The following is a 25,595-nucleotide window of genomic DNA, read 5'->3' as shown; positions in this document are numbered from 1 at the left end:
CTCTGCGGCTAGCCACAACATGCTAATGCTAACGGCAGCTAATCAAAGCTGGGACAGAAACTCGGACTGATTCAAAGGTTTTGTATTTGAATCACCTGCTGTGATAAAATATGATGTTTTTAATGTATTATAGACCAGAATATAGTTAATACAGTTGAAAATATCGGCCGCGTGTATCGATATCGGCCTCAGAAAAACCCATATTAATATGAACCAATGGCCGCTGGCTGCCCTGCTTTATGACCACGACACTGGGGGCCGCCATTGCTCCGCCATTGCTGTAGTACCTCCGTATCGCCGCTAGGCCCCCATTGAAAAGCATTGGAGTTTAGACACGTTAAAAACAACTTTAAAGCCTGGTTTCAATGTTTTCAACACTAGACTAGGCTGATCTTCCTCCTGAGATAACGCTGGGTTAATCACAATATATGAAACCAGGCTGGTTTTTGTGAGAAGAATTTTAGAAATCTCGTACTTAATGAAGGTCGGACTGTTAGCATTGGAGCAGCGCGAGCTACACGTCACACAAGGGCGGAGTCTACAGTGAAGATCCCGCCCTTATGCCCTTTTTAGGAACATGCTTCGTCAGAGCTGGGGAGGCGGAGTCTGTAAATCCGCCATGACTTCCCCCACGAGGTCATTATGGTGAACGGGGAGGAGTGAGGAGGAGACGTCCATTATTTTTTACAGTCTATGAAATGAAACCATCATTTGTTATGTTTCCACTTATTGTCATTTCAACAGAACAGTAGTTTTCTGTAAACCTTTAGTCGATAAATATTGAAATATTGTTCCCTGGGACCAGCTCGCGACCCCCCAGTTGAGAACCTCTGATCTAAAGGGGGGGTGGAGGAATGGAGGATGTTTCTCGTGGGGTTTGGAGAGTGTTTCAGATCGGTCCATGTCTTCAGTCTGGTGCGGGTCTGGTGTGACGCGGGTTCGATTCCTCGCTGCTGCTGTTGCGTCATGGAGCAAAGGTCCACAGACTCGGAGCAGGTCGGGACGGGAGCGAGCGGCGCCCGGGGGGGAGCTGTCAGTAACTATCACACACAGGTCTGCGGATACAGGGGGGAGGGGGGGGGAGGAGAGAGGAGGGGGAGGGGGAGGAGAGGAGGAGGGAGAGAGAGAGAGAGGAGGGAGAGAGAGAGAGGAGGGAGAGAGAGAGAGAGAGAAGGATAAGGGAGAGAGGAGGGGGAGAAGGAGAGGAGAGGAGAGAGAGAGAAGGATAAGGGAGAGAGGAGGGGGAGAAGGAGAGGAGAGGAGGAGGAGGGGGAGGATGAGGGGGAGGGGGAGAGAGAGAGAGGAGGAAAGGAGAGAGGAGGAGAGAAACCAGGAGGAGAGGGGGAGGAGGAGAAGGAGAGGATGAGGAGGGGGAGGTGGAAAGGGGGGGGAACAGAGGAGGGGGAGGGGTCGACTCTGCTCAGGAACAGCCTCTAAAGCAGCTCTGTTTGCTACAGGTGTCTTCACGCTGCCTCCGACTCCTCAGAGGTTCACGTTCTACAATGTGATCATGTCCTAACTAGAGGTCGACAGATACACCGGCCGATATATCGAGCCGATACTTTGGGATTTCACAATATTAGCTACTTCTTTTACGCCTTAGAGCAAACATGTTAGACCACACTTCTTCTCTCTGAAAAGGTTTAGCAGCAGCGTTATTCAGATCCAAGGCCAGCTCGAGTGCGACACGTGAGCTCCGCTTTACCCCATTTTGACATTTCAGAATCAGGAAATCAATCGGCGGAAAAAGGAATCGACGAGAGAGCCATCGATCCCCGAAGGTAAACGTTTAGAGCGGCGATTAGCATGCTAGCTCAGACGCCGCTCGATACGACGCGGATGCTCCACACGCGCCGCGCTAATGCAAAACATCTACAACAGATACTCGGGAGAAGCATCACACACAGACTGGATGTTCTGGGTCTAAAGCCTTAGCGGTTCATGAGGACGACACGTATGCTTCTGGGCTTAAAGGGAAAGTTCAGGGTTTCTGACATAGGGCCTCATTTCCTCGTTATCCAGAGTGTTTTCTGGAGTTTTTCTTTTTGTTGTAATTCATGCAGTTCTTATATTTGAAGAGTTTGGTGGTGCTAGGCTAATGCTAGGCTAGCGCATGTCTATAGTTATTTTTTTTCGTCCATTTCTTGTCAAATTTTTGTCATTTTTTTCGGCAATTTTTCGTCCATTTTTCGTCCATTTTTTGTCCATTTTTGTCACATTTTTGTCATTTTTTTCGTCAATGTTTTATTAAATTTTTGTCTTTTTCTTCATTCATTTTTTGTCACATTTGTTTCATTTTTTTTCTTTTTTTTTCTTTTTTTCGTCTTTTTTTCGTCCATTTTTTATTAAATTTTTGTCATTTTTTGTCACATTTTTGTCATTTTTTCGTCCATTTTTTGTCAATTTCTTGTGACATGTCTATGGTATCAGCTAGCCTGCAATAACCCCTTAACTCCCACCTGAACCGAGCACATTTTCTCCAGTTTGGCTTTACCCCAATCCAAAAGCTTCTGGAAAAAAGCTGTGAAAATAGCGACAAAACTGAGACGAAAACAATGATGGAAATGTGACAAAAAAGTGAGAAAACATTGACAAAAAGTTCTGAAAAATTTATGAAAAAGTGGCAAAAATGTCACAAGAAATTGACAAAAATGTGCCAAAAATATGACAAAAATTTGATAAAAATGTGACAAAAAATGACAAAAATTTGATAAAAAATGTGACAAAAAAATGACAAAAATGTGATAAAAAATGTGACAAAAAAATGACAAAAAAATGACGAAAATGTGATAAAAATGTGACAAAAAAATGACAAAAATTTGATAAAAATGTGACAAAAAAATGACAAAAATGTGACAAAAATTTGATAAAAATGTGACAAAAATGTGACAAAAAAATGACGAAAATGTGATAAAAATGTGACAAAAAAATGACAAAAATTTGATAAAAATGTGACAAAAAAATGACAAAAATGTGACAAAAATGTGACTAAAAAATGACGAAAATGTGATAAAAATGTGACAAAAAAATGACAAAAAATTGATAAAAATGTGACAAAAATGTGACAAAAAAATGACAAAAATGTGACAAAAAAATGACAAAAATTTGATAAAAATGTGACAAAAATGTGACAAAAATGTGACAAAAAAATGACGAAAATTTGATAAAAAATGTGACAAAAAAATGACAAAAATTTGATAAAAATGTGACAAAAAAATGACAAAAATGTGACAAAAAAATGACAAAAATTTGATAAAAATGTGACAAAAATGTGACAAAAAAATGACGAAAATGTGATAAAAATGTGACAAAAAAATGACAAAAATGTGATAAAAATGTGACAAAAAAATGACAAAAATTTGATTAAAAATGTGACAAAAAAATGACAAAAATTTGATAAAAAATGACAAAAAAATGACAAAAATGTGATAAAAATGTTGAGCTACACAGTACAGACGATGACTTCATTAAAGATTCATTAGACATAAGTAACTGTCAATATGTCACTAATACAAGCGCTTTGTCTTCGAGGTCATGGGGCTCAGATACAGGCGAGCGCTTGGTTCAAACAAACAAGGAGGTATCCGGGCCAGACTCACAGCTAAGTCACACATGCCTCCTAATGTTCTGGCTGATGGACGTTCACTGGAGAAAAACACGGGTTATAATCGCTCTTTAGAAGACGGTGAAAGACGGTTGCGGAGCGGAGGGAGCAGTGCAGGATACCACGCTCTGAAACGGGGCCAAACCCAGGGGGCGCTGCAGCGTCTCAGAGCAGACTTACATACACACGATAATCCCGGTTAATTCACTGAATCACGTTAAGAACGAGCGGCTCCTCCGTTTGGCGTCGGCTCAGAGCGGGCGTGGCATTTGCCGGGGTTTATCGGCGCCCCCCGCAGGCCTCTGTAGTCACATTAAAGGGCCCCGGCGGAGCCTCCCCCTCGGGGCCCCGGAGCCGCATCAAAGGAGGCGGCGCCGGGAAAAGGTCAAACACTCGACTGGAACAAGAAGGAGGGTTTTAACTAAAGTGGAGGCGACGAGGAAACAGGAGGAAAATAAATAATAATAAAATAAATAAACTTCAGCTGGAGATCACCCACGGCAACATGAGAGAAGAGAAGATAAGATGATCCTTTAATGATCTCACTATGGAGAAATTCACTTGTTACAGTCGGCGTTCAAGAAGATCAAATGTGCAACCAGTAAAATAGAATAAAACTAGGTCTCCCATGTACAACAAGCAGCAGAAATACAACAATAGGTGAACAACAACAATAAAAATAGGATAAAAACTAGATATGAGAAATATATATATACATATTCTCATATAAAATATACTGTAAGTTCTGTCATTTTACTCTTACACATAAAAAGGGCATTTTAAAGGTCCTGTATCAGCAAATCCACTTTTTGGCTTTTGAGTTTCCACTAGAGCTGCTCGATTATTGAAAAATAATAATCAATTTATTTTAGTCATAATTGAAATCACGATTATTCAAACGATTATTTTTTTTTATTGATATATTTAGTAATAAAAAAAACTATGCTGAATATTTTCTGTTTTCCTCACGTCATCAGACTTTTTTTTCCATCATTTTTTTGTTGTGTATTCAACTCATTTTTGTCACATTTTTTGTCATTTTTTTGTAATTTTTTTTATCAAATTTGTGTCATTTTTTATCCATTTTTTGTCATTTTTTTGTCACATTTTGTAACATTTTTGTAATTTTTCGTCAATTTTTTGTCAATTTTTTTGTCAATTTTTTTTCACATTTTGTCACATTTTTGCCACTTTTTCATCAATTTTTCAATGTTTTCTCACTTTTTTGTCACATTTCCATCAGTGTTTTCGTCTCACTTTTGTTGTTATTTTCACACCTTTTTCCCAGAAGCTTTTGGATTGGGGTAAAGCCAAACTGGAGAACATGTGCTCGGTTCAGGTGGGAGTTAAGGGGTTAAGGAGAGGTCTCTGTGTCACACCTGCCCCCTGCTGGCCAGCCCTCACACCTGCGCAAGCAAACTGAGCGGCGCGGCCTGATGACATCATCACACAGCGCCGTCTGTTTTTATGTCAGGCAAAAGCACGAGCCACGGCAGGTGAAAAGCGAAGGGAAAATAATCCCAGCGCCAGGAAATAATGCAAGAAAAAATTATAATAATAATTAAAAAAAATTAATAAAAAACAAATTTAAAAAAAACTACAATAAAAAACGTTTTTTTCCGATTATGCTAATTTTTTAATCGTTTAGTGTAATAATCGAAATCGTAATCGAATTTTGATTAATTGCACAGCCCTACTTCACTATTTGAATTTTAGTTCATGATAAAAACCAGGTCAATATTTGTGAATGAATGAATAAATGAATGAATGAATGAATGAATGAATGAGCGTGGGAAAGACCAGGGACGCCGCCGCCATTTTGGAGTCACTTCCTGGGTTTCTGACATAGGGCCTCATTTCCTCGTTATCCAGAGTGTTTTCTGGAGATTTTTTTGTTGTAATTCATGCAGTTCTTATATTTGAAGAGTTTGGTGGTGCTAGGCTAATGCTAGGCTAGCGCATGTCTACAGTCATTATTTTCGTCCATTTTTTGTCACATTTTTGTCATTTTTTTTATTTTTTCGTCTATTTTTTATTTTAAAAAATGTCATTTTTTTTGTCACATTTTTTTCATTTTTTGTCACATTTTTATCATTTTTTTGTCACATTTTTGTCACATTTTTATCCTTTTTTTGTCACATTTTTATCATTTTTTTGTCACATTTTTATCATTTTTTTGTCACATTTTTATCATTTTTTTGTCACATTTTTATCATTTTTTTGTCACATTTTTGTCATTTTTTTTATTTTTTCGTCTATTTTTTATTTAAAAAAATGTCATTTTTTTGTCACATTTTTATCATTTTTTTGGTCACATTTTTGTCACATTTTTGTCATTTTTTCGTCCATTTTATGTCCATTTCTTGTGACATGTCTACGGTATCAGCTAGCCTGCATTAACCCCTTAACTCCCACCTGAACCGAGCACATTTTCTCCAGTTTGGCTTTACCCCAATCCAAAAGCTTCTGGAAAAAAGCTGTGAAAATAGAGACAAAACTGAGACGAAAACTACTTCCTGGATAAATCTACTGCAGATTTCAGTCACTGCTTTTAATTCTGTTTAAGTCACACAAAAACATGGCTCTGACTAAAATATAAAAAAACTTTTCATGAGACAGAATCCACACTGGTTTACGCCACCACTAAAACATGTACAATAGGGTCTGCGCTGACACACGGCTCTGACTCAGCTGTTAAACCGGTCGAGTGACGGAGACGGAAAAAGGGCCGAGGCCGGTCTTTGTGCGGCGATGAAACGATCTGATGAGAGTCGGCAAACACACGGCACAAAGGGAACACCTGCTGCAGCTCAGACACAGGCCCACAGCGCCCCCCGCAGGACAGCACCGGGACTGCAGGCTCACACACACACAGGCCAACAGCAACCCCCGCAGGACAGCACCGGGACTGCAGGTTCAGAGAGTAGGGGAAGCTGCAGAACCGGAGCCGAGACAGAAATACCGTGAAGCGAATCCACCGTGAGAGTGCGCCCTCTGCTGGTAAACACGGATCTACGACGCTATTAGGTCTCGGGAAGATTGATTTGATCAACTCAATGAACATGAGACTTTAACCGAGTTATTTCACTTTTTATTTCTTATAAACCAATGTAGAAATCGCAGATGCTTCTGTTGTTTGATAAAGCTAAAATGACACATTCATTTTCTGCTTAAGACGGCGTTTATGCTCGTTGTAAATGAGTAAAAACAATAAATAATCCCAATCACATGCTACCCAAAAAATGCAATTGCTGTAAAGTAAATATATAATTTATTCATAATGATGTATTACGGGTCTTTTACTTTCTTGGCAAATTATTGCATATTTTAATTTGAAAGAATCTTGGCCTGGACACGACATTTATCCTGGATAAATAAAGGACAAATACAATTTTAAAAAGTTATGGCACCATTATTAATGGCACATTGTTGCATGTTTATGTCATTCCAGACTAGTTTTGACCGTAGTATTAGTATTAGTATTATTATTAGCCCAGAATTACAACATGTGATTTTTACACATTAATGACGTCAGTGTTGATCTTTTGTTTTGCTGCTGAATTTAGGAAACAAAGACCCTGACGGTACAAATGTTATTTTTTACTGTGTTATTGCATCTGCAAACTAACATTATTAACCCTATGATTTCTCTCCTTTCTTTACTGATTACACCAAAGACCGTTACCACATGAAACATAAATGTGATTTTGTTCCAAAATATTGTCTCAGTCCCTTGTTGAACAAATGAACAAATGAACAAATGAAGGCTATGTCCTACAAAACATAGTTAAACATACAGTTTTAATTTCGAGGAGGCGCAAATATGACCACATCACCCCCGTCCTCCGGTCCCTCCACAGGCCGCCCGTCCATTACACAAAACCTGCCTCCGCACAGACCAGTGTGTCCATGGAACAGCCCTCAGACCTCACTGAGCTCCTTACCCCACACACCTTCACAAGGCGCCTACGGTCCACTTTCACCCACACCCTTCACCAGCCCGGGACCAGGCTCTCCACAATGGGCGACAGGGCCTTTAAGGCAGTTGCCCCGAGACTCTGGAACGCCCTGCCAGAGTCCCTGAGGCCCCCAGAGTGTTGAGGCCTCTAAAAAAGGCCTAAAAACACATTTATTTAAAAAGGCCTATTCTGACTAATTCGTTTGTTTGCTGCTTTGTCTTACATGTGAATGTTCTTTTTGTTTTTATCTGATTTTATTCTTCTGTTGTAGCACTTTGAGGTTTCGTTGAAATGTAAAGTGCAATATAAATAAAATGTATTATTATTAAGTGACTGAAGGATTTAGGATCTACAGAAGAGACGAGGAGGAGAGTTTATTCTTCTGTCAGTCCAAAAACACAGACTGTGTTTTTGGACTCGTCACCTGTGGCTTGTGGAGCAAAGAGGGGGCGGAGTCAAACCATCACAGATCCATGAGGAAAACCCAGTATGAGGTCATTATGGATCACAGACTCTGGAGCTGTGATGTCATCGATTGGAACAGTGGTTCTCAACCTGGGTGAGACAAATTTGGGGGGGTCGCCAGATCATTCAGATAAAATAGCCATATTTTCATTAGCAAATAATCTGATATTTTATTGTAGCATGTGTTTGCTGTTTCACCAGAGTGACATTATGTGTTTGTAGTTTGATGAATTTCATTTAGCCATTTTTTTTGTTTTTTTTAGCCCCTTAACTCCCACCTGAACCGAGCACATTTTCTCCAGTTTGGCTTTACCCCAATCCAAAAGCTTCTGGAAAAAAGGTGTGACCAAAACAATGATGGAAATGGGACAAAAAAGTGACGAAAAAATGACAAAAATTTGATAAAAAATTGACCAAAAACTGAAAAAAAATGTGACACAAAAATTACAAAAAAAATTACAAAAAATGTGATAAAAAAATGACAAAAAATTGATTAAAAATGACAAAAATGTAACAAAAAAATGACAAAAATGTGATAAAAAATGTCAAAAAAAAGTGAGAAAACACGGACAAAAAATTGACGAATAAATGGGGGAAAAAATGAAAAAAAAATGAAAAAAAATGAAAAAAAAATGTGAGAAAAAAAGGACAAAAATGACAAAAAAAATGACAACAAATGTGATAAAAAATGACAAAAAGTTGACAAAAAAAATGAGTTACAAAAATGAGTTAAACACCCAACAAAAAAATTATGGGAAAAAAATGTGCTGACGTGAGGAAAAAGATCCTCTCGGTTCAGGCGGGAGTTAAGAGGTTAAGAATCATGTCGGCGACTATTTCTATTTCTCACGTTGTGACCCGAGCGAATCACAAATCCCTTTTACTGTTAAAACGGGGGTTGCGGCGCCAAAAGGTTGAGAACCACTGGTTTCGAGCCACGTAAACGCCGTTTTCAGATCTTTCCTCTGGGACCTGGTCTGGAAAACGTTGCTTTACAAACCAAACGACCCTCGATTTGCTTTTCAAACCGGCCCAAAGCCGCCTGTGGCCGCTGACGGTAACCCTGCCACTTTAGTCCCCCCCCCCCCCCACGCGCCCCCCCCCCCCCCCTCACCGCGCTCCCGTTTCTGCCTGAACGTCATAATCCCGTGTTTGTGTTTCCGATAATTGCCGCTGACATTTGCCTGCGCGGCGTCTGCTCGGGCCGCGGCTCCAAACGGCCTCCATCGCCGTAATTAGCAGCGCAGCGTAGCCGGGGGGCGCCGTGGAGCGGGCGCCAAATGTCAGGCGGAGGGGGGGGGGGGCGCATCGGAGGAGGGGGGGGGGGGCGCGTGGAACGGCCGATTGATGGCACAATAACGGAGCGGCGCGAGGCTAATCGGCCGCTGATCGAGTTAGCGCCGCCGCGGCCGGACAAACAGGCCCCTGACATTCACACGACCAAACCGGGCCCCGGATTATGTATGTTATTAAGAGACGGGACGGGGGCCGGGGGGACCAGGGGGGCAATATTATAATTTATTCTCAGCTTTTGCCAAATCTGAATCACGGACAAAGCCAGGTTTAAACGTGTGCTTTGACTTTGTGACATGTCGGCTTTTGGATCTTGAAAGTATTGATGTTTCACGCAGTGGTGGAAGTGGAGATTTGTATCTGTTTTCCTCCCTTTACATCTTAGTTTTCATGTCAGATATAAAAATTTATTTTTATTTGATGATGTTTTGTCTGCGAGGTGGGGGCGACCCAATTTTTTGTCATTTTTTTGTCAAATTTTTGTCTTTTTTTTGTCACATTTTTGTCATTTTTTGTCAATTTTTTTCCATTTTTTTGTACAATTTTTTCCATTTTTTTTGTAAAATTTTTGTCACATTTCTGTCTTTTTTGTGACAAAATTGGACAAAAAAATGGAAAAAAATTGTCACATTTTTGTCATTTTTTGTCCAATTTTTGTCCAATTTTTGTCAATTTTTTTCCATTTTTTTGTCAAATTTTTGTCACATTTCTGTCATTTTTTTGTCTTTTTTGTCTTTTTTTTGTCACATTTTTGTCAAAAATTGGACAAAAAAATGGAAAAAAAATTGTCACATTTTTGTCACTTTTTTGTCACTTTTTTGTCATTTTTTGGTCACATTTTTGTCAATTTTTTTGTAAATTTTTTGTCACATTTCTGTCATTTTTTTGTCATTTTTTTGTCACATTTTTGTCACTTTTTTGACGCTTTTTTGTCACATTTTTGTCACTTTTTTGTCGCTTTTTTGTCACATTTTTGTCACTTTTTGGTCATTTTTTGTCACATTTTTGTCGGCGTAGAAAGGCCGTCTTTCCCGCGGGTTTTCATTCATAAATATTGACAGATTTGACATCCACGTGTCCTGCTAAGGGGCCCCGTGATGACGCTTTCACCCAAATATGGTGTTTTTCCTCCTACGAGACGCTGGAGCGGAAAAGTGGAAGAACGGGCCGAGCATGCGCACTCGCTACAAAACTTCAGGGCTGGTTTTCTCTGAATGAGAGAAGCCGCACTCGGGCAGAGCCTGAGCCCTTATAGAAGCTCCCACAGACTCCACACTTTACAGGCTGAGACACAACAACATTTAGAAGGTTTTTTCTGAGGGATTTTTTAATATCTAATTCCTAGCCTGATTTATTCAGCTTTGAAACAAAAAAAACAGGCGGAATTAAAATTTGCCAAAAAAATTACAAAAATTTGACAAAAAATTGACCAAAAAATTACTAAAAATTGACAAAAAATGACAAAAAAAATGACAGAAAGTGACAAAAAAAATACAAAAAATTGACAAAAAATGAACAAAAAAAAGACAAAAAATTCACTATTTGACCAAAAAAATTACAAAAATGAGTTGAAACCCCCCCCCCCCCAAAAATGATCTGATTTTTACAGATTTTTTCACTGATGATTAGTTTATTGAAAAACTAAACAAAATATCCAAAATCCCCTCTGAACAAATCTTAGTCACTAATATGTCAATAAAATAAAACCATTTAATCTGGCTCAATTCATTATTTTGATTTCATGGCCCAAAATATAGGCAATTTTGGCCATTTTAATAATCAAAATGCCTTATTTCTATGTGAAAACATAAAATGACTCATATTTATATCTGTGATGTTCAGCAAAAGTTTCAAATTGACATCTCTCTACATTTTTTTTTTTTTTCCCTGTTCACCTGCAGTGTCTGACCTTAAAGGGGCTGGAAGCAAGTTCGCCATTTTATACTCACTACTGCCACCTCAGGCCATAGTGTAACTGCACCTTCTATATTAAGCTCGTGCATGACGGCAATTCGGGCCGAAGTGACACATTTTTGAGTGACCGTACAGGATTTTAGAGGCAGTTGTGGTGAACAGGTCTGAGCTCATTCTACACATTAGGACATGGCTGGAACATGTAGGGGGAGGAAAATACTTCATTTTAACATTTTTAAACTCCTTATTGTCCCTTTAATGAATAATCAAATATGCCGACGATTCGACCATCATTGGGCTGATCAGTTCAGATGAGGAGGTGGAGAAAAGTGAGGAGAGAAAACAACAAAAACATGTGAACTTGTTATTGATTTTTGTCACAATAGGAATGAGTTTCCTGTGACTCTCCACGATTCTGACGTGCAGATTGTTGAGAAATGTAAATTCTTGAGTGTTTCTCTTTCTCATGACTTGAATTGGTAGCCTGGCATCCAGACTAATCTCCAATGTTTATTAATTATTAAACAGGAGACTAGTCTGGCGACCCTGTCGTAGAAAAGCTACTGCTGGAGGCGGGACTAATGTGGGACGACCGAAACGCAGCAGCCAATGAGAACATAGCGGATGTGACGACAGGAACAGCCACAAGAAAGTTGTATCATTGAGACATTAACAATGGCGCTCCTGCCACACGGGGTTCAGGAAATGACTTCTGTCGTTTATGTCAGAAAAACGTAAGAAAACAAGCAAACCGGAGCATTACGTGAAGCTTGTGTTGAAAAGCTACAAAACAAAGGCGCAACAACGCTCGTTCAGGGAGCTGCTCTGATTGGTCGGTCGGCTCCATATCGCTGCGTCACTTCCTTTGAAAGCGCGAGCGTTGCCAGACCCTCTTCTGTAAAGAGGCGGAGTCTGGTTGGTGAGACTATTGAACTGGAGCTCACATACGATGAACTCTGACAGCGCCTCTTCTTTTCACGCAGGCTTCCAGAGTTTACCCAAAACACTAGGATTCTTTTGAACTTTTATTATTGTGTAACTGAGAGTGACCAGTTGTATCACCATGTGGTTTGGTCTCACTCTGAAACAGAAAAAGGCTTTGAACACAGTGGTTCTCTCAGCCTCAGGACCATCGGCTGCACTTTGCTGCTCCTGGAGCCACATGTAAAGCTCGACGACAGAATCGAGCTTTAAAACTCGCCAGTGACGCCTCAGGCCGCCCGGCTCGGGCCGCCCGGCTCGGGCCTTTTCTGAGGGAGACGGTATCGCTCCATCATATGTTCTACTGATCGACATATTAACAGTTTCTTTCCTCAAGCTGAGATCACTTTAAACAAGGCACTTCTATTACATTTATCTGTGTGGACTTTTATTGTGCAGTATTTGGCCCTGTGTTTGTTTGTTTGTTTGTTTGTTTTGTTTTTTATATTGTGTCTTTTCACGTGTTTTACATGTCGCACTTTGAACTCTTTGCACATTTTTTTCCAATGTGGTTTTTCAAACTGCAAATGGCAAAAAAATGAATCTGAAGAAAAACTCTCCTTATTCCAGGGTTAAAGCAGAGCTGAGCAACTGATCTAAAATTTCATCAAAATCTCTTCTGATCAACCTCAACAATCGTCTTACAGAAAAACAGTGGAAGACTTGTGTGAATCCAAACTTTCCCTCAGAGCCGCCATGTTGGTTTGTTTCTGACGTCGCCGTGACAACAGACTTGATCACGCTGGTTAAAAACACCTTCCAGGTGAGCGTTTGTCCAAAGTGTGGCTAATGAGACAAAGGGCAGAGGAAGAACTGGACAAACTCATCTGAGCGTCAGCTCCACTTACGGCGGCGTCGATCATCTGAGCGGCGTTTATAAGGTCAGAGTTTCACCACGACATCAGCGGCTCAGAGTTTCACTTCAGCGCCGCATGAGAGAGAGAGCGCTGGGTTCAGGTCCCGTCACAGCGCTCTGAAGGCCTATACTATTATACAGAGGAAACTTTATTGTGTGTTTGAGTAAATGTCTGGTCTTGTACAGAGACATCCTGGACCCACAGACCAGTGATGAGCCTGAACGTGAACTGAACGCACAGTGTTCCTGCCTGATGAACGACACCATGAGCGCGTTCATTCTGGTGTCTGTGAACGGCATTTCCCGTTCTATTTACGTTTGTTCAATATGGAGCCAGATTTCTTATATCTGTGAATATAAACCTCGCAGCGCCGTCAGAGTTTACCAGCGGCTCTAAACTCTGACGGGTCCACGGTGTAGCTCGCGCTCGCTCCGCCCCCACGGCCCGACTGTGTCCAGGTCTGTGGTGGTGTCTCTGCTGTTTATGGCCCTGGCACAGGCCCTGGCACACGCCTTGGCACAGGCCCTGGCACAGGCCCTGGCACAGGCCCTGGCACACGCCCTGGCACAGGCCCTGGCACAGGCCCTGGCACAGGCCCTGGCACACGGGTAACCAGCGGGTCCTCACGGTGTCGCAGCAGCCACAGAGTGAGGTTACGAAGCGAGTTTCCCTTGTGTAACTCCTCTCTGCTCCGCGTGCGCTCATTTACATAAAGTCACAATGTGGAGTTTTTTAACTACAAATGAGCTCCAAAAACAATCTTATTCACATGATTCATTTACCAAATTAACACAAATACAACTGAATATGTGTAGCTTCATTTCCCACTAAGAATTTACCGATTAAACTTAAAAAAACTAAAAATAATAAAATAAAATATGATTAGCAAAGAAATCCAAAATCCACTCTGAAAACAGGCTGACATAAAGAGCTTTAACACTAAGTGAGGCCATAATATTTTTGACTCATGGCTGAAGTCAACTCTCTCCAGCTCTACCAAGGTCAGCACAAATACATCTCAAAATACTTCAGATCGTTGCTTTAAGATATGGAATATTAAAATATTTCCCTGAGAGGAGAAATATACTTTTTCACCCCTGATCTGTTTCATGCCTGAATAACAGCTCACAGCAAAAAAACAAAAAAAAGAACTATGAACTAGTTCATTTTTGGAACTATGAACGAACTATTAACTATAAACAATTATGAATTATGAGCGAACTGGCTCATTTTTAAATTTGTGAACTGAACTTTGAACTAGTTCATGTAGAAACTGAACTTTCCCATCACTGCCACAGACTGATGTTAATGATCATTTTTTAATTCATATATTTTCTTTTTAGCTGCGACTTGTGAACGTGTGATGTTGTTAATGGGAAAAACCGGCTCCTCCAACCCGGCAACACGAGGCGCTCGTTCACACAGAATCCCCCCGTAACCCACGGCGACGGCGAGGTCAGAGGTCAGCCTTACCTGTTTGATGGAGGAGCGCGTCTTCTCCTTCCACTGGTGACCGCTGAGCTCCGCCGTGCAGTGGACGTACGTCTCTCTGTCGTACGAGCCCAGGATGAAGAGCCTGGAAACAACAGGTCATTAACAGGACAGCAGAGACCAGTGTGGGGCAGGTACAGGACAGCAGAGACCAGTGTGGGGCAGATACAGGACAGCAGAGACCAGTGTGGGGCAGGTACAGGACAGCAGAGACCAGTGTGGGGCAGGTACAGGACAGCAGAGACCAGTGTGGGGCAGGTACAGGACAGTAGAGGCGAGTGTGGCTCAGATACAGGACAGCAGAGACCAGTGTGGGGCAGGTACAGGACAGCAGAGACCAGTGTGGGGCAGGTACAGGACAGTAGAGGCGAGTGTGGCTCAGATACAGGACAGCAGAGACCAGTGTGGGGCAGGTACAGGACAGCAGAGACCAGTGTGGGGCAGGTACAGGACAGCAGAGACCAGTGTGGGGCAGGTACAGGACAGCAGAGACCAGTGTGGGGCAGGTACAGGACAGTAGAGGCGAGTGTGGCTCAGATACAGGACAGCAGAGACCAGTGTGGGGCAGGTACAGGACAGCAGAGGCGAGTGTGACAAAAAAGACAAAAAATGCACCAAAAAAATGACAAAAAAGTGACAAAAAAGTGACGAAAAAAATGACCAAAACTTTGACAAAAAAATGACAAAAAATGACAAAAAATGACAAAAAATGACAAAAAATGACAAAAAAATGACAAAAAAATGACAAAAAAATGACAAAAATGTGACAAAAATGTGACAAAAATATGAGAAAACTTTGACAAAAAAAGGACAAAAAAGTGACGAAAAAATTAACAAAAAAGACAAAAAAAAATGACCAAAACTTTGACTAAAAAATGATAAAAAATTACAAAAAAATTACAAAAAATGCACTAAAAAAATGACAAAAAAGTGACGAAAAATATGACCAAAACTTTGACAAAAAAATGATACAAAAATTACAAGAAAATGACAAAAAATGACAAAAAAAGTGACAAAACTCTGACAAAAAAGTGACAAAAAAGTGACAAAACTTTGACAAAAAAGTGACAAAAAAGTGACAAAAAAATGACAAAAAATGTCACGTCTCAAAGTCCACCGTCCTCTCTTCCAGCACATACGCACTCATGTTATTCTCTCTGAAAGGCGTCCCAAAGTGGAGACAAACTCAGAAACATGAGCGATGTCGGCCAAGAGGAATTTTCAGACATAAAGGCAACACGTCAGGTTAAACCACGGGATGGCCGCAAGGCTCCATCTTGGGACCTTTGCTTTTTAGTATCTACATCAACGACCTCCCCTCTGTCTGCTCGGCCAATGTCATCACGTACGCAGACGATGCAGTACTGTTCTCTCATGGAAACAATGAAAGTGAGGTGGCAACAAAATTAACTGATCAAATGCAAAAAGTATCTGACTGACTGAGTCAAAACTGTCTGTCATTAAAGGAACAGGCCACCGTTTTTCCGTTTTTTTACTGAGATATGTTCTTACCTTAGCTTTGACGAGTTCTTTAGGACCTGTCTGATCTTCAGTCACGTAAACACAGCGCAGACGGCGTTAGCATTTAGCCTTTAGTAATAATACCAGGAGTAGTTCGAAATCCGTGCAGTAATCTTCACTTTACTGTGCGGATTTCGAACTACTCCTGGTATTATTACGCCTTACAATATAGTTCCCCCTTTTATCCGCTTAGAAAATCCACATTGTTTAATTGTGTGTAATTATACTTTGTAGTGGAACACTTCACGTAACCATATTTAAATAGGGAAAACGTGGAAGAGCTTGGTAGCTTCTATCTTGACCTGTTTTGGAGCTATAGAGGAGAGAGGGAGAGGCTAAATGCTAACGCCGTCTGCGCTGTGTTTACGTGACTGAAGATCAGACAGGTCCTAAAGAACTCGTCACAGCTCAGGTAAGAACATATCTCAGTGTGGAAAAACGGTGGCCTGTTCCTTTAAGGATGTCACTGTACCTGGATGTGGAGGACGTTCTCTGAAGAACTAATGCTGCAAATATTACAAACTAATGTGCTCTTAATGTAACATGACCCGACCAAAGCCCAGTGTGTTTTACTCAAATCTAAAAGCTCCTGGACTGGAGAGGCCAGTGTGACGCCTCATTTGAAAGCTAAGACCTACAAAACTAAACAGATCTTTTTCCTTGCGTTGTTACCACGTTCTTCACTTTCTTTTCCTTTCTTCTGTTGCTGCTGATCAGGGGGTTTTGATCAGGAACGGCAAAGGTGATGCAAGTTCAGCCACACAGATCTCACACACGTTTTCAGAAACTAGAAGGTCTCGGCTTTCAAATGAGGCATCACAGTGTCCTACATGCTGAGCGCTCCGGTCAATCCCTGCTCCTAAAATGAGGCTCTTGCAGCTCCTGTCTGAGTCTGAGCATGAGGAACAGCTGGTGTGATGCTGCCCTCTGCTGGCCGGCCCGCAGCACTGCAGCGCACACCTCAGACCACAACAAACTCCAGGGATTTTCCTTTGGATGAAACGTTTGGGGACAGATGGAAATGTAGCTGCAGATTCTCACGTAAACATGAGGAGGGAAAAAGCCTCGAACATTTTCTGTTATTGTATAAAAGAAGATCCCGGACTGAGTTTGTGGCTTCATTTGTGACGTATTAGTTGTTTAGGCGAGTGTGTGTGTGTGTGTGTGTGTGTGTGTGTGTGTGTGTGTGTGTGTGTGTGTGAGGTGTGAGGTTGGACTGGGACCATTTTCCTCTTGTTCACCTGTAGCATTTCAGCACTCAAATGACCTTCATTTAACCTCTTAACTCCCGCCTGAACCGAGAGGATCTTTTTCCTCACGTCATCACATTTTTTTTCCACCATTTTTTTGTTGAGGATTACACTCCTTTTTGTAACTTTGTCATTTTTTCAATTTTTTTATCAATTTTTTGTCCATTTTTTGTCCATTTTTTGTCAATTTCTTGTGACATTTTTGCCACTTTTTCATCCATTTTTCCACACTTTTTTGTCACATTTTTGTCAATTTTTTGTCATTTTTTCGTCAATTTTTTATCAATTTTTGTTACATTTTGGTCATTTGTTGTCACATTTTTTCATCAATTTTTTATCACATTTGTGTCACATTTTTTTGTAATTTTTTTGTAATTTTTTTGTAAATTTTTTGTAATTTTTTTGTCAAAGTTTTATCAATTTTTTTTCTTTTTTTTTGTCATTTTTTGTCACTTTTTTTTATTTTTTCGTCAATTTTGTATCAATTTGTCTTTTTTTTTTACATTTTGGTCATTTTTTGTCACATTTCTATGGGTTGACGGAACGCACATTTGCCAGTCCAGCCCTGCCAGTGACGCTACACATTTACAAAGTTCTGCCAGATGTTGATCCTCACCTGCTGCACTCGATGAGCGTGAAGCGCAGACGTCCCTCCGCCAGGCGCTCCTCAGACACCGACAGGTCCAGGTCCGAGCTCAGAGGAGACACGACCTGGAAGGGGAAGAACGGCTTGTACCTGCAGGAGACAGAAGACAGAAGACGGGAGTGAACCAACGTGAGGAGACCGGGTCATGTCTGTGTGTTTTTTAATGGGCTGCACAAATAAACCCTGACCTGGAGTTATTATTTACAATTCCATGTACAAAACAAGTCGGGCACTATTGATGATCTGTTCAGATTACAATGTTCACAAGCAGGAAAAGAAAAAAAAAACTAGATAAAACAACAAGGTGCAGTACAGTTAGAGGTGAATGGACTTCCAAGGGGTTCTACAGTTCTGGAGTTCATAAACAGATTCTTAAATATAGTCGTTATCATCGGTGCTTTTATATTTGAGGGATTTTAAATAAATGTCAAAGTCCACAAGAAACCGTTTAAAGTTTGGGGATGATTTAAGTATTTTTTGTTTATGTATAAAGAATTTTGCAAGACAGAGAAGTACATTATAACACAGACCAGGGGCGGACTGGCCATATGTCCATTCTGGAAGAGCACAGAAGGGCCACTGGTCCCGCCTCAACCGAGCTTTACCCAAATCTAAAAGCTAAAAAGAAAAGCATCAAAATAGCGAGAAAAAGAGGATGAAAACAAAACAAAAATGTGCCGGAAAAGCAACAAAAGGTGACAAAAAATGTGATGAAAAGTCAACAAAAACACGAGAAAACACGGACAAAAAAAACAACATAAACGTGAGAAAAACACAAAACAAATGATAGAAAAAGAAAAGTAAAAAAAACAACAAAAATATGACAAAAATGACGTGACAAAAAGTTTCCATCACTTTTGTAGGTCTTAGCTTTCAAATGAGGCGTTACATTGTTGCTGTCCAGTCGAGAAGCTTTTAGATTTGGGTAAAGCCCAGTATAAAAAAACATGAATCTAAAAGGAATTCCGTGGAGTCTGGTGCACCACAAGGTTCAGTTTTGGGACCGTTATTATTTATTATTTATATGAATGATTTTGCTTCTGTTTCTACGACCACCTTTCCCGCTCTTTTTGCTGATGATACCGATCAAAATAATGATAATAAAAAGCCGAACTGGGGAAAATGCACTCGTTAGTGTTAAGGCGGGGGGTAAGAGACTCGGATCCCATTTTCTCCAGTTTGGCTTTACCCTAATCTAAAAGATTCTTGGGAAAAAAGCACCAAAAATGTGACAAAAATTCAACAAAAATGTGACAAAAAATTCAACAAAAATGTGACAAAAAATTCAACAAAAATTCAACAAAAAATTCAACAACAATTCAACAAAAATGTGACAAAAAATTCAACAAAAATTCAACAAAAAATTCAACAAAAATTCAACAAAAATGTGACAAAAATTCAAAAAAAATGTGCGAGGAAAAATGTCAGTTTTGTGGGTCTTAGCTTTCAAATGTGTTACACAGCCAAAAGAGGACAGAATGCATTTGGTTAAGGCGGGGGGTCAGAGGTTAAAATATGTATTTGTGGAAGTCCAGGGCTGTTTTTCAGTCCCAGTCCGCCCCTGACACAGTTCATTGTTCTTGTTCTGAAGAAGAGTTCCAAATGTTCTTCTAAAATATTTGAGTCTTGGTACTTAAAAAAAAATATGATCCGTTATCTCCACATTGTTCTCACAGAAAGTACACGTGTTATCATCAACTTTAAAACTTTTTTGCTTTTATAGCAATTCTTTCGAGGGATGAACAGCATTCATCATTTTAAAGTGTGTCTCTTTGGCTTTTGGTTGAATAGGAAGTTTTAAGCACAGTGTCCTTAGTTTATTAATGATTTTTTTAATCAAATTTATGTTGTTTTTGTTGATTTTCCCAGGGAGTAAAGTCTCTGTAAGGCACTGTCTAATGAATTGATTAGAGCTTTTCTTATCCGTGAGCGACACTGGTGCCCAGCTGTGGATTTATAGGTCGGTGTTCCATTATATTTCGGGTTTGAAATATAAATTCTTTCGGCAGCGCCTTCAACAGTTTTGTAAATTCAGATTTAAACTGATCTAAACTGTGTCTGTGTCGAGTTTTATCGGCCGCTGCTACGACTCGCTTTATCACAGGACTTTGTGAACGCAGCCTGGAAACGATGAGCAAATCACCCGCCTCAGAATCACCAGCAATAAAAACTTCAGCCTTAGCTTTAGCATTAGCTTTAGCGTTAGCGTTAGCTCGGTCCCACACGGATAAACTCAGTGCCGAACAAGCAGCGCCTCTCGCTCTTTATTCAACACCTAAACTAAAACATTAAACAGATGGAACCAGAAAACCACACAAAACATGTACAATAGCACTAAATAAATACATTTATTTGACCTGAAACAAGTCAATAACCGCCTTCAACCGCTGGACCATTTTCTCCAGTTCAGCTTTACCCAAATCCAGAAGGTTGAAGCCTATAGGCCAGTGTAGGAAAACCTATTTAAATTCATTGCTTTTTTGTCACATTTTTGTCTCATTTTTGTCGTTATTTTGAAGCTGATTTGGTTTTATTGCCGTTCTTGGACCAACAGCATCAAAACTTGGATCTAACATTATTTGATTTATTTTGTTCTGCAGCTGCTTTCAGTGTTTTATTTGATCGATGCCGGCAGAACCTGAACTTCTCTTTCCTGATCTTAAACTCGAACCTTCCCGTCGCTCCTGGTCCTCCTGCTCTCTCTGGTGTTTGACTTCTTTTGTATTTGAAGATAATGTTCTAATGTTCTAATGTTCTTCTTTAAACCTGAGGAGCCGGTTTGTTTCTACACAGATTTAATGATGGACCTGAAGGAGGAGGCGCTGCAGAGGCGTGAGCTCAGACCGGCCCGTCCACATTCCACCCACTGCAGCCTCAGGCCCGGGTTTAGACCGGGAGCCGGGGCTGGACCGGCCTCTGAGACTCGGCCTGGGTTTAGACCTGGAGCCAGGGCTGGACCGGCCTCTGAGACTCGGCCTCTGAGACTCGGCCCGGGTTTAGACCTGGAGCCGGGGCTGGACCGGCCTCTGAGACTCTGCCCGGGTTTAGACCTGGAGCCGGGGCTGGACCGGCCTCTGAGACTCGGCCCGGGTTTAGACCTGGAGCCGGGGCTGGACCGGCCTCTGAGACTCGGCCCAGGTTTAGACCTGGAGCCGGGGCTGGACCGGCCTCTGAGACTCGGCCCGGGTTTAGACCTGGAGCCGGGGCTGGACCGGCCTCTGAGACTCGGCCCAGGTTTAGACCTGGAGCCGGGGCTGGACCGGCCTCTGAGACTCGGCCCAGGTTTAGACCTGGAGCCGGGGCTGGACCGGCCTCTGAGACTCGGCCCAGGTTTAGACCTGGAGCCGGGGCTGGACCGGCCTCTGAGACTCGGCCTGGGTTTAGACCTGGAGCCGGGGCTGGACCGGCCTTTGTGACTCGGCCCGGGTTTGTCAGTTGAGGCTGATTTTACTCCCCTGAAGAAAACCGTTCACGATCTGGTTCAACGACATCTTCACCAAACTCCTCCCCTCGCTCTGCTGTAGCTGGTGAACAGTGGAGGCAATTTGAGAATGAACTGGTTTTATAATCACCGTGGTTTGAAGCTGATGTAGGTTCATGGTAAGAATGTTGTCCCGCCTCAGGAGCCGGATTTGTGCCAAACGCTCACGGGAAAAGAAGCGACTGAAGAACTGCTGAGTCAAATGTTTCCAGTAAAGGTCACCTCGAGGAACTGAAGCTGATTTAATGGTTTATGGTTCATTTGTTTAGGAACTATTTTGACCGATCGATCTACGTTCCCGCCCTCACCTCTGGTCATGTGATCTGGGTAACGACCGAAAGGACGAGATCGCGGATACAAGCGGCCGAAATGAGTTTCCTTCGCAGGGTGAGGGGCGTGAGGAGCTCAGTGTCCCGGGAGGAGCTCAGTGTCCCGGGAGGAGCTCGGAATAGAGTCGCTGCTCCTTCACGTCGAAAGGAGCAGCTGAGGTGGCTCGGGCATCTGTTCCGGATACCTCCTGGTCGCCTCCCGCGGGAGGTGTTCCAGGCATGTCCTAGTGGGACAAGGCCTCGTGGACGACCCAGGACACGGTGGTGGGACTATGTCTCCGAGCTGGCCTGGTGTGGCCTCGGGGTCAGAACAGCTGGAGGAGGTGTGGCCTCGGGGTCAGAACAGCTGGAGGAGGTGTGGCCTCGGGGTCAGAACAGCTGGAGGAGGTGTGGCCTCGGGGTCAGAACAGCTGGAGGAGGTGTGGCCTCGGGGTCAGAACAGCTGGAGGAGGTGTGGCCTCGGGGTCAGAACAGCTGGAGGAGGTGTGGCCTCGGGGTCAGAACAGCTGGAGGAGGTGTGGCCTCGGGGTCAGAACAGCTGGAGGAGGTGTGTGTGGATCGGGAAGTCTGGGCATCTCTGCTCAGACGCTGCCCCCGCGACCCGGCCCCGGATAAAGTGGAAGTGAATGGATGAATGGACTAGTTTGTAATTAGTTCGATTTTCGATGGGCCAAAAAAAATCCAGCCCGTCCCAGGTCCACGGGCACAAAGCTGGAGCCCCAGCCCGAAACAAACCCAAGCTTTAAGGCCGGTCAGAGCCCACACTGCTCAGAGCATTCAGCAGTTTGTAAATCAGAGGAGTTCATCGTTAGCCTATAGCTGGTGCAGAGGAGTTTATCGAGGCTCCTCTCTAAAATATTTTTCCTCACGTCATCAGATTTTTTTTCCATCATTTTTTTGTTGGGTATTCAACTCATTTTTGTAACATTTTTTTGTAATTTTTTGTAATTTTTGTGTCACATTTTTTTCATCTATTCGTCAATTTTTTATAAAATTTTTGTCATTTTTTGTTACATTTTGGTAATTTTTTTGTCAATTATTAGTCACACTTTTGTCATTTTTTTGTGAAATTTTTATCACATTTTTGTCATTTGTTTAGCTGGTTCAGAGGAGTTTATCGTTAGCCTATAGCAGGGCTTCTCAACCTGGGGATTTGGACCCACTAGGGGGTCGCGAGACAAATTTGGGGGGTCACCAGAGCATATAGATATATATATATTTTAATATTATTATTATGGTGTCGTAGCGTACATGCTACTTTACCAGGGTGCCATTATTTGTTCTAAATTTAATTCATTTTTGTTTTTTCTTTGTTTTTTAAGAGTTATATAGGTTAACCTCTTAACTCCCGCCTGAACCAAGAGGATCTTTTTCCTCACGTCAGATTTTTTTTCCATCATTTTTTTGTTGGGTATTCAACTCATTTTTGAAACTTTTTCATCTTTTTTCTTTTCTTTTTTTTGTCACATTTTTGTCATTTTTTTCATCAATTTTTCGTCCCTTTTTTGTCAATGTTTTCTCACTTTTTTGTCACATTTTCATCATTGTTTTCGTCTCAGTTCTGTTGCTATTTTCCCACCTTTTTTCCAGAAGCTTTTGGATTGGGGTAAAGCCAAACAGGAGAAAATGTGCTCGGTTCAGGCGGGAGTTAAGGGGTTAATGTCCCTGTTTTTCCCATGGTCTGACCCGGGTGGGGGTCACGATCCTAATGAACTGTTATAATGGGGGTCGCGGCTCTAAAAGGTTGAGAACCACTGCTATAGCTGGTACAGAGGAGTTCATCCCTCCCTTCCTGCTGCTCCATCTGTGCAGCCGGTAAATCCCCAGGCAGCGTTACATCATCATCATCATCATCATCGCTCTCACCACAACAACCGGCCGGTGACCGCGCTCCCCCGGGGTCGTTACAAAGCTTTCTAATAACTGGACCCAAATTAATCCTTGTTCTTCTGCTTTCGTGTGGGTTTAGTAAAGTACGGTCTGGGGAGTCATGAGGAAAAATAAAGAAAATACAGTTTATTTTAAAGTATTTCAGCGATGAGGATTTGAATCAGTTACATCAGTGGTTCTCGAGCCGCGACCACGATTATAACAGGTAATTAGGATCGTGACCCCCACCCGGGTCAGACCATGGGAAAAACAGGGACGTTAACCCCTTAACTCCCACCTGAACCGAGCACATTTTCTCCAGTTTGGCTTTACCCCAATACAAAAGCTTCTGGAAAAAAGCTGTGAAAATAGCAACAAAACTGAGACGAAAACAAGGATGAAAAATTGACGAAAAAATGACAAAAATGTAACAAAAAAATGACAAAAATCTGACAAAATGTGACACAAAAATTACAAGAATGTGATAAAAATGTTACTAAAAAATTTCTAAAATGTGACAAAAAATGACAAGAAAATGACAAAAAATGGACGAAAAAATGACAAAAATTTGAAAAAAAAATTACCAAAAAAATGACAAAAATGTGACAAAAAATGACCAAAAAATTACGAAAAAATGACAAAAAAATGACAAAAAACGACAAAAAAACGACAACAAAATGACAAAAAAACAACGAAAAAATGACAAAAATATGAAAAAAAATGAAAACAATTTGATACAAAATTGACAAAAAAATGACAAAAAAGTGACAAAACATGACAAAAAAATTATGAAAAAGTTAGAGAAATGAGTTGAATACCCAACAAGAAAATGATGGAGAAAAAAATGTGATGACGTGAGGAAAAAGATCCTCTCGGTTCAGGCGGGAGTTAAGAGGTTAAACTATATAACTCTTAAAAAACAAAGAAAAAACAAAGGCTAAAACAAATTTAGAACAATTAACGGCACCCTGGTAAAATAGCATGTATGCTACGACACCATAATAATAATATTAAAATATATATTTTATCTATATGCTCTGGCGACCCCCCAAATTTGTCTCGCGACCCCCAGGTTGAGAACCCCTGAGTTACATGGTTCAAAACTTGTCTTAAAGGACAAGGTTTTGACAAAGGAACAACGCGGTGAAAGAGAAAAGGTTCTGTGTGAATCAGCGCCGCCGCCGCTCGCACAGATTTACGGCCGTTAGTTTTTCAAACGAAGCGAGGCGTGAAATCACCGTCGGCACTTTCACTTCCTGGAGTCGCCAAAACGCTCTGAGAAACTACAGATCCCACAGTGAGGCTTTTCTAAGAGCAGTCAGCGGGACGGAGGCGGCCGGACACTTTCTTCCCCATCGGTCACGCTGCTGTCCCGCACTTCCCCCTCCAGACGTGCACTTTCCCCTGAAGCCTCGGTCACAGCAGCGTGTGGACACTTTTCAGTCCAACTTAAGACTTCAGTTTAACCTCTTAACTCCCGCCTGAACCGAGAGCATTTTCTCCAGCTTTACCCAAATCCTGTAGGCCAGTGTAACGCCTCATTTGAAAGCTAAGATCTACAAAACTCATCTAAATGGATCTTTTTCCTCACGTCATCAGATTTTTTTTCAGCTTATTTGGGGGGTTTTCAACTCATTTTTGTAACTTTTTTGGTCACCTTTTTTGGTCTTTTTTTGTTTTGTTTTTTGTCACATTTTTTCATACATTTTTTGTCATTTTTTGGTCATTTTTTGTCACATTTTTTCATACATTTTTGTCATTTTTTTGTCATTTTTTTTTGTCATTTTTTGTCACATTTTTTGTCACATTTATAGTAATTTTTTTTGTCTTTTTTTGTCTTTTTTTGTCACATATTTGTCATTTTTTTGTCACTTTTTCGTCACTTTTTTGTCATATCTTCATTGTTTTCGTCTCAGTTCTGTCGCTATTTTCACA

General features: G+C 41.4%; 1 protein-coding gene across 1 annotated transcript in view; it reads right to left on the bottom strand.

Annotated features, from left to right (window-relative positions):
* pdzd8 (PDZ domain containing 8) overlaps positions 1-25,595 on the bottom strand; it is a gene marked incomplete at its 3' end in the record, with an annotated part of 69,030 nt that overhangs the window by 30,145 nt on the left and 13,290 nt on the right. Inside the window, exons 4-5 of the mRNA XM_079567076.1 lie at positions 17,952-18,071; positions 14,547-14,649 (exon numbers count right to left, since the gene is read on the bottom strand). Coding sequence (XP_079423202.1) covers positions 14,547-14,649; positions 17,952-18,071 — 223 coding nt within the window. The remainder of the gene's footprint in view (positions 1-14,546; positions 14,650-17,951; positions 18,072-25,595) is intronic.

Source organism: Gobius niger (assembly GCF_951799975.1).
Source record: "Gobius niger genome assembly, chromosome: 12".
NCBI lineage: Eukaryota > Metazoa > Chordata > Actinopteri > Gobiiformes > Gobiidae > Gobius > Gobius niger.
Note: the sequence above shows the minus strand (reverse complement) of the source record. Positions and strands in the feature narration are given on the sequence as shown.